At 34.3% G+C, this 10,732-nt stretch overlaps 1 protein-coding gene across 1 annotated transcript; it reads right to left on the bottom strand.

Moving 5' to 3' along the window:
- Positions 1 to 5,752: 5,752 nt before the first annotated feature.
- LOC141626863 (uncharacterized) lies at positions 5,753 to 7,149 on the bottom strand. Its single transcript, XM_074440461.1, has one exon. It carries the CDS (start codon positions 6,710 to 6,712, stop codon positions 5,777 to 5,779), a length of 936 nt encoding a protein of 311 aa, XP_074296562.1. The 5' UTR covers positions 6,713 to 7,149; the 3' UTR covers positions 5,753 to 5,776.
- Positions 7,150 to 10,732: the final 3,583 nt, after the last annotated feature.

The raw sequence follows: 10,732 nt of genomic DNA, 5'->3' as shown, positions 1-10,732 counted from the left end.
TGTTATGCTTGATAAAATGTTTGATTGACAACCTTGCATAAATCTCTATCTATTCAACTTCTCCTATAAGATCGAGAGCCTTAGGAGTAGTTAGACCTTGCATGATGTTGGTAGGGAGACCAGGTGTACCCGAGAGCTAACCCGACTTAACCTAGGTTGGTCCGTAAGATTGAGAGCCTCAGTCCTAATCCGACTACAACTTTGATTAATTTTAGACTCATTTATATGTGAATCTCCCTTTGTTCTCCCCTATAATCACATGACACACTAGTGTTTTCCCTATATTGTTTACATCTTCATCTATTTACTTGCTTTAGTTTTCATTTGTTTACATTTGGTTGTTAATTCTTGTAGTAGTTTAGAATACAAACACAACTCCAATTCGTGACACGAGACATAGCTAATTGCATTGATAACTCTTGAAACAAATCATCCTTTGGGTTCGATCTCTACTTACTGCTATACTAGTTGTTTTTTGAGTATAAATTAAGGTTTGATTTGGTTGTGACGACCTAGAACCTATCATCCATGTACGCTAAAACTTCATTGTCTTTCCTATGTATTTCATGGTGAAACTTGATGATAAAAAATGCCTTCAAAAGATCAACTTACATAATAGATATGCTAATACACTTTTAGAGGCAAAATTCAATGTGGAAGTCTTACTATTTTAGATTTGAGCATATGATAATATCATCCTGAAGATATGTGCAATACCTGCATGCTTAGGTTGAAGCTTATCTTCTTAACGAGTCTTTGACAAAGTGCGATTCCAGGCGCACATGAAAAGACTCACCTATGTAAGTATCAAGTTTTGTCACTTTAAGAAGTTTGGCTTGACTTTAAATGTGCTCATGGATGGATATGGACACAAGGCTTCTAAATTAATGTTGGAAATAATTTTTTCGAGTTGTTTTTACTCATGTGTGTCTTATCTTCAAGTATTTAAAATGGGTACAAGGGTTTAATGCTTAGACACACCCCGCTACTCGAGTATATCACATGTGTAATATTACTAAGGTGATAATTCAATCTTCGTGACAGTGTCATTTATGCATGAGTTGGTTGTTTTGATGGATTTAAGCTAAACCAATGATTACACTTACAAGAAGAGATGGGGGGGGGGGCACAAATAACATTATACCTCCAGTGGTACAATAGCATCATACAACCAAGTTATATCTTATCGAGCTTATGTGTAATTTTGTTGAGCTTTCATAAAGTTGACTTTTTTTATGTTTAAGTGAGTGAGTTCAGAAATTTTATGGTATAACTCAACTTCTTTAAAACAAAACTCGAAAACTTTATTATATAGCTCGAATTCTAGAGCATACAATTGGGTACAATTGGTTGTAGGATCTATTAACAGGGGGGAGGGTGTTTAGTCCAATTATAAATACTTCTGTTATATCTTTTACCTTTATATTTTACATATTAATTTTACATATTATTATTTTTGTGTTCCGCATCATTATAAAATTGATAAAAATTTCTTTAAAATGTCTTTTACAAGAGTATAATGTACAAGATTTAAATAGTAAAGAGGGATAACATGCCGACCCGTAGGCTTTTTCTTTTGTTGTCCATAACCGCCCATTTAATTAGGCGGGCCGGGCTTGTCCCGCCCTCTTAATTTTTTGGGTAAAAAATAATGGTCCAATCCTGCTAAAGAAACAGGTCGGGCGGGGCGGACCTAATGGACAGGACGGCCCGCCAATAGGTATAGTAAAGATCTTCCACATTTGTGAGAATTTTTCATCTTCACTTAACACATTTGATCATTTCTCTATCTTATTAGTCTATCACCATATATTTCAGCTTTACAATCATCATCAAAATTCATAAAAAATAACACCCCAAATAAATAAATAAATCGTTATACCTCTCTCTCTCTCTCTCTCAAACACACGCGCTCGCGTATACACACACACATACTTGATTATGTCCAACTACATCCACTTCATTTATATTATCAATATAAAAAATCATATTAATAATTCGGATTAAGAAAATAAAATATTTTTACCATTATTATCCAAAACCCGATTTCTAATAGATAGTTTTTGCAATTACTTGAATATAAATAGATTATTTCATAGGAATAATCCATTTTAATGTTGTCCATCTTATATTAATTCATCCTTATATTAACTCACAATAATACTAACTATTACACAACCTTTCCACTATGCACTTAGGTAAAGGGCTACTTGTTAAACAGGTAAAGTCTTCTTCTAATTGAAGGCCATTTTATTTTTTCACTCTCTCACATATTCCTTGTCTCACTTCCCTGTCGCCATTCATCCTTCCTCTAACGGCGAGATTACGGCCACTTCCAACGGCGGCGATGTGGTTGAAACTAGATCTGAAGTTTGGCACAGTCGTTTTCTAGAACTCTCTCTACGAACCCTCAGTCAAGAAGATGCTTGTTGAGGAAGGTTGGTGATGCAGTTTATGGCACTAACAAATTTTTCCAATTCACAATCTAGAAAATTTTGGATTTTGAGTAATTAGGGTTATTCCGATTTTAAGTTGGGATTCCGTTTGTCTTGAATTAAAACCATAGTTGAAAAGTTTTATCAAGTAAAGCTTGATGTTGAAGATTAGTTGTGCGTTTTATGGTCTTAAAAAAATTTCGAACTGAAATTAGATAAAAGTTAGGGTTTTTACTTCATTAGTGATTTAGGGTGCTTTTGAATTGGTGATTGAATTGATTAAGAATAATGCCGAGGAGTTGGAGGCACAAATCTAGCAAGCATTAGTACAAGAGATGCAAGGAATTACTCTTATTTGGAAAAAGAACCCGGTTTAAAGGACAAAAAAGTGAGGGAAGGTGTAGGAAGTGGTGGTAGTACATAGTATTAAACATTTGAAGAATATAACGTCGGGTGAAGGAAGAATAAGAAATTAAAGGTGGTAATGCATGGAGTGTTGCTTGTTGAAGGAAGAAAAAGAAAGACGGTAATGGGGGAAAAAGATGAAGAAAGAATAATAAAGAAAAAGAAGAAGATGAAATGAATAAAAAGAAGAAAGGAAAAGTATTAGGTTAAAATTTGAGGAACCAAAAGTTACTTAAGTGGCTAAGTGCAAGCTACAAAAGTCGTTTGGTAGTTAGTATTATTGTGAGTTAATATAAAGGATGAATTAATATAAGATGGACAACAATAGGATAAATTATTCAAATGAAATAATCCAATATAAATTTATCTACACTATATTAAAATAGGAAAATGAAATAGTGACACCGGGTGTTACTGAGTTTGAGTAACACCCAGGGTATAAACGTAAATTCTTTAACATTTTCAGTTTAATTGTTTACATAAAGATAAAGGGTATTATAGGAAATTTGTATTTTTTTATTGATAAAATAATCAAAGTAACAACCATCAAGATTTGATGCTAATTTTTAGGAGAGGAGGATTTAGGTATTATTCAGTTGAGTAAAATTATCGATCATCATTGACCATAGAAATTATTTGAGGAATATTTACGCAGGGGAAAAATATCTATATAATACTTGTAATTTTATGTCAATATAGTACGTACTTATAATTCTCATGGTTCGCAATGTAAATTGTAAACGAGGCTTGAAGAATCAAAATTATTGATGATGACATGATAAAAAAAAATTATAGAATATGTTATTAACTTGATGATTTGATGATAATAATAAGATGAAGGTACTATAATTTTCCAATGGAATAAAATTATGGCGATTAACTATATGCATAAAGCTAGTATATATTATGTACATTAATTTTTGGAAATAAATTATGTTGAAGCAAATGCATGAATAATTGCATCTCCAAATCCCATAACTAGCAAAACTACGAAGTAGTATTTGGTCAATGATTTTAACAAACTTAATATTAATTATAAATTACATCCTTGCCCTTTTAAGTTTGTTGTTAAACAAATTAATTATATTATTAATTATAATATTTTTATTAATTTAATTAGGGTGTTACACAAACTTAGTAACACCCGGTGTCGCCCTAGCACTCCCCAAATTATGACAAAGTTTTCAAAAACGCATATATACTCATTAGAACATAAGACCAGGTGTTTTCGTAATATAAATCATATCAACGAGTATATGATTAAGCATTATAAAATGGCTATATTTATCTTTATCTTACTTTTAAAGAGCAATTAATATGCGGTCAACTATATATATATTTTTTTTTAGGGAGCTGTTATTGCCACGACTCTTTTCAACTGCTCCACTGGTTTTTTGTATTTATTGACTAAAATACCCTTATTTATCTTTACTCTAATTAAAAGATGGGCCAAAGACACCCCCGCCATCGTCATCGTCTCTCCACATTCCAAAGATCATCTTCTCCATTTCTTTAGGTTCCATGACTTGATTCTTAAGGTATGAATCTTTAATATTTTCTATCATCACTTGATAATTATTAAATCAGTAACTTTATTGGTATATCTTGAGCACTAAATCACCTTGGTAATTGACTTCACAAAAATCACCAACACTCCTGCTACTTAGAAGATCTTCGTCATTTTGAGTACACATCCACCAAAATGTTGGCTTAATAGCCAAGTCGTCAATTTCCATCTAAGTCACACCTACTGCCTTCATTATTAGATTAATTAACGTATCCTAACCTCCTCCACTCACTTTACCCATTATTTATACATCACCATAATTACCAATTACCCACCAATAATCCAATTCACAGCCATCTTTGTCGTTTAAAAAACCTAACATCGGAGCTCTTCAAATCGCACAGCCAACTGCTAATTCGAGCTACCCACCAGTACGATCAATCAATGATGCATCGCAACGGAAGCACCCCAAAAGATGCGCTGCGATCGTCACTACGGTTCAAAGCGGACCCAAATCAAGAACCCGCGTCTAGTTCCATTTTATGTCGAAATACCTTAGCCTAGAATCCCCTTGAAGACCCGCTTCGAAAATTAAGCTATGGACTGACAATAAGAATAAGCATTGTCTAGGGAATCTGAAATTCCAATTTGAATTGGACTTTCATTAGTACATGATATGTGTGGAGGGAATCCTAAATCCCTCATTTAGTGATCAAGATATGCTAATAAAGTTACTGATCTAAAAATTATTGAGTGAAAATAAAAAGATTAAAGATTCATAACTTAGAAATCAAGCCATGGAACCGCAGAAATGGAGAAGATAGGTGATGGGATTTGGAGAGATGATGATGGAGATAATACAAAGAAGGCTTTTTTCCTTGTGGGTGAAAGAGGAGCAGAAAAGATTGGTAAAGTTTACAACTTTACATAGTTTTAGAAGGTGGGTGAAAGATAGACAAGGGCATTTTAGTCAATGAGTTGAAATACCAGTGGACCAGTTGAATACTGTCGTGGCAATATCAGCTCCCTTTTTTTACCAATTGTACAAATTTTAAAAATTAAGCATGTATTTACAAATGTAATTAAAGGTATTAAGGTATTTTTTAGCTTTAGTAAGTCGTAAATCTTAAGGCCCACTAAATAGACCCACGCATTTGGATTGCTTTTGGGCTCACTAAATAGGCCCACACATTTGGGCTATCCCGAACTAACCCGCGTAAGCGTCTGGTTTTTCCCCTAACGCGACCCAAACCCGAATGGCTTAACCCACGATCACCTCTAATTTTATTTTCGTCACTAATAGAATTGTCTCTCGACTCCTGAAAAGAAGAAGTCCCTAATAATTATTCTAATTTATACTTCTTTTGCCAATTGTTATATATGCAAGCCAAATATAAGAACTCAATTAATAATCAATAAATGTTGTTATTCATTCAATTTTCCAAGCTTGTAAGAAAAGACAAAAATCAACTAATGTAGTTTGGCTTTGGGTTGAATAAAATGTACTACCGCAACTACTATCACTATTTCCGCTCCGATTACTTCCTTCTTTATCTGTTTCTAGTTGAGGGGCTCCTGGTTTGAATACGAACAACCCATACCCAGATCCAGGACTACAAAATATCCAAGCATGGACATCCCAAAATACTTGGATGGGTATTTTATTAACTACCACTGTCTCATTCCCTCGAAATTTCCACTGTAAATTATTAACATGGATGAGAATAATGCCATCAATACTAATCCACATTTCTGGATCCTTAGGCCCTATTACAGAGCTCTCGACCACGACTTCATGCTCTGCCTTACCTTCAACAAAACGAGCCCTTGTTGCAAAGCTTTTTTTCGCGTAAACAATCTCTTTTTTCAAGTATTGCACCGCATCAATCAAGGCTGGCCGTTTTTTGGTTCTTTTGTATGCCTTTTTTTTATAGTCACCTAAGAGAAGTACAACCTCTTCATCTGACACGAGTGCTAGGTAGTAGTCTGAACATGGCTCCGGGCTAGTGCCTGCAAATTTGGCAGCCCGAAGATCCCAGTACACAAATAGTTGGTGTTGTTCTTGGTTATTAATTTCAATCTCAAAAGACTTGTACCCTTTTCTTCCCCAAAAATGCCATGATTTTAAATCTACCTTGCACGTTGTTTGGTTTATAGGGTCACCTTCAAATCCATCAACTGCAATGTTAAAAGATATATTCATTAAATTCTTAGACCACATAACACCGACGCTCCTCCAATACCCAAAAATGTTGGTTAGGAAAACATTTGTGACCATGCAATGAGAACTTTTATGCGATATTGGCTCCTCCGTTACCCTTTGTGGTAGGTCCCTTCGTGAATGAGCTCTTTTGTATACTGCCATTGTATTGAAATGACACGTGTTTTATGCTCTCTAAAAAATGGGATTACCCTTTCTAAAGGGCGAAGAGTTGTATATTGAAGCGATAAGCTTTGGAGAAAAACGTACGTTTGACATGAGAATTTATGCTACAAAACATACATAAATTTTATGTGTTACAAAGAAAATGGAAAATTCGAAGTTGTTTACATAGTTTACACATTAAGAAACAAATCTTCTTATATCACCGTGAGATGATCAACTAAAATTTGCACTAAGAAAATCATCAAATTTTTTATGTTGAAAACGAAAAAGTATCAATGTGTTTCGATTTTTTTTGTTTGTTTACCTTAATTCTTGCCAAATATTTCTAGATTTCTCGAGAGATCTAACGAACAAGACTTAACCAGAAGATTCAAAAAGTTTTATTTTTCTTTTTAAAAATTTCTGGTCAACAAAGGGCGAGTAGACATGAACATTTTTTTCACATGAAGTTTGTGTATAATGCCATAGTAAGTTTAGGTAGTTGACGTGAGGAGGAGCAATATTTAAGGAAAGATATGGAAAATGCAACTATTTATAGTTATTATTAGCATAACCATGCACCTATTTTAAAGTCTGATATTTATTTGTTTAGAGCTTATTGCAATTTACAACTACAAATTCTATCAAACTATTTTAACCCGTGTAATTCATTTTAAACAAAATGATGAGTTGTTAAAAAAATCATATTTACTTTACTATGATTTTTGGACATCCAACAAAATATTTAAATATTAAGATATAATAATACCCACTACACAGTAGCTTACGACTTGAATTTTTATCGACCCATCATGCTATAAGAGAGTGAATTGTTTCTTCTTATTCTTAAAACTTGTAATATGTGTAATCCACATTCAAACCTATGGTGTAAGAATTATGTGATATGATATAATATTATCTCCTTATACACATTACAAGGCATATAGAAATACCTTTATTGGTTATTAGGAATAGGAAACAAAATTCAGTCCCTTAATGCTCATATAGAACTTTTAAGTGATAAAGTATTTGGTGAACTTTTACATTTCGTTTGTATCTTGTTTGAATTTTTTCTCTGGTTTGAATTTGTTTATTGTAATGTATTATTTTAATGGGAAGTGTTAGGGCGACACCAGGCGTTACCGAGTTGAGTAACACCCTACTTAAATAAAAGGTAAAATAAAATAAAATAAAACTTGGACTATAATTTCAATTTGAGCCAGCGTAAAAATGTAAAGCTCAATTAAGATCTTATTTCAAACCTGAAACCATCTACTCTGTGATCAAAAAATTCCATGTATCTGATTTAACTACTAGATTGTACGACTCTACATGAACAGTAAACAATGGAGGAAAAGAGGATAGATTTTTTGATATTTTCCATGACAAAGAAACTACTGCAGTAATTTCACTAAAGAATCACAACTTGCAGGACAGTATAATGATGACATCCCACATTGAGCTAGCATTAAGCTATCATGTTGATCATCCATCATCAACGACTCAACGTTATACGTTCCAAAGCTTATCGTCGTTCGTTGTGTGAATAAATTCCTAGCATGCTAATATCGAGTTTACAGAGTTATTGTAATTTGATGTTTGGAATTACTCTCCAAAAACTATGAATTCATTTGAGGCGATTCAAATTTTTGATGAACTTCAAATTATTGTATTTAGAAATTAGAATTGATTCGGACTCCGAATCAGTCTATCCATAATGCCGTTGGAGAAAATCAAGGAAAGTGCGTAGGAATGGAATATTATTGAACACATTTCCTATATTACCCTTTTTCTAATAAACAGTTTTCAATTAGAAATTAGATGGAGGGAAATAAAAATGCTAAGTAATTTACCATTATACCCTGGGTGGTACTAAAATTCAGTACCACTGGGTATCGCTATCTCATTTTCCTTTAATAAATGCAGGCCAAGCTAAAATTTGGGCCAAAGTCTTGCCCCAAACACCGCCATTCTAGGTCGAAGTCAACAATAGTCAAAGACAAAGTTAATGAAATTCAGGGTCAAAGTCGAGTCGGGGAAGAGTTAAAGTTGTTTGTGTCTTAGGGGTCGGCCACGTATAGTGAAGGGGTCACGCATATCGGTAAAACATACTTTGGATTGCAAACCCGTAACAAGCACTAGGAGGTGCGAAACTTGCGCGAGCCACGTCTGCTGAAAGTTGTTTTTCGCATAATGCAGTTTTCCCGAGGCTTTAAGTCTAATTCGATTCCCATTCATTAATTCTATACTTTTACACCAAAAATCTTATTATCTCAAGGAAGAAAACCCCAAATCTCAAATTAATTAAGGATCGCCTTAATCACTCGAGTATTCAGCAATTGGATTCGTGGTTGTTGTATGTTTATCACATCTTATTATCTTTCTTATACTATGATGTGATCTTTATTTACGCACTTTTAAGCCCTTAAACAACCTCATTTTGCATGCCAATCTAGCCAATCATCGTTATTTTCATAGTCATTTGCTTCCTATTTACTATTCTCTCCCTTTTCTGGTCATTTGTAGGAAAGGAGCTATTGGAGCGGTTTTAGCATTATTTTGGGCTTAAATGAAGGCAAATTGACTCACTTGATGATTGTCAAGAAAGAATAAGCAAGACACAAGGACCCTTATATCAATAAAACATGATTTGGGATGATTTGGATGCTAGCCCCCAGAAGTTGCTGGTCAACAATGACGAGAAGGGAGCAATTACAAGAGAAACTCACTCGGACCCAAAAAAGGAAGTGTTGCTTTCGCTTTGAAACTATGATAGATGGAACGATGTCGAAAAATTAAATGGTTTAGGCTTTGGAATCACTCGACTCGAAATCCGGATGAGCAAATGACGCCTATTTTTACAATTGGAGCTCGAGCTAAGCACCAATCGGCCCGACTCCATCTGAGCTCGTGGGGATTGTTGGGCAGTATGAGATCACCTTACTCCAACCCCCAAGGGTCCAGCAGAACCCTTGCAAGGCGAAAATTTATCTTATTTGGGCCAACACTTCGATAAAGCCTATAATTAACCATAATATTGTCGCCACTATATATACCCTATTTGTAATAATTCTAGGGTTAAGCCCTCTTAGATTAGATTAATGCCTTTGTGACACCCTCATTCATTGCGGAAAAGTAAACACATAATTCTAGATAAAAACTGCATGGATATGTTTGTAATAGGTTCATTTGGTTAAAAACCTGTAATTTTTAAAACCGAAAACGAAACCTGAACCTGTTATAAAAATATCCAAATGGGAAGGTGTCAAACATGCAAGGTCTAAAATAAATCTCATAAATAAAACATCGCTAAAGTCGCGAAACAAAGTTATACAACCCAAATATGAAAAAGGGAGACATATGTCCCTAAAAAGTATATAAGATAAAAAGTGTTTAAAGGTCACAATAAAATAAAGTCAATCTAGGTCCCAAGGTTACTTTGCTTGCTAGCTCGTCCATGTACCCCATATATGCATCACCTACCTGTCAATCGCATTTTATACAAATACGAAAGTCACAGTCAGTGGGGAGTAACTCCGAGTTCTCCCAGCCACGAAATGTCATAATTAATATAACATGTAAACATAAGAATATGAATATGAATAACACATAGCCTTAGCATATAGATGCTAGACAATCGTGCTTATCAAGTGAACAATAATATATCAACACATAGTCCTAGCATGTGAATACTAGACCAACTCATACTACACTATCATGTGAATCACATAACATCCAGGAATCCAAACTCTATCAACCATAGCCGGCTTGCATCTCACCTTCTATGATTCATAGAATCATCAAACAAGAAAGGACAATATATCTAGAGACACGCATAATTTCTTAGGACGGTCAATAGTCACTCTGTAACTCGAGTCTATACCACGAGGTAAGGTAAACACCCTAGTCCTAAACCTGCGCAGACCTAGCGATATGCGGAAAACTACCGCATCCAAGACCCATGATATCAACACATGAGTACCCCTAAGGAGTCCACCAAAGGGTTGGCTAGTACTTTTG

Source organism: Silene latifolia, chromosome Y (genome assembly GCF_048544455.1).
Source record: "Silene latifolia isolate original U9 population chromosome Y, ASM4854445v1, whole genome shotgun sequence".
In the NCBI taxonomy this organism is placed as follows: domain Eukaryota; kingdom Viridiplantae; phylum Streptophyta; class Magnoliopsida; order Caryophyllales; family Caryophyllaceae; genus Silene; species Silene latifolia.
This window is presented reverse-complemented; position numbering and strand designations above follow the sequence as displayed.

What these genes read in the sequence shown, in the direction of transcription:
- LOC141626863 (XM_074440461.1), bottom strand. Translation starts at nt 6,712, where the DNA reads ATGGCAGTATACAAAAGAGCTCATTCACGAAGGGACCTACCACAAAGG.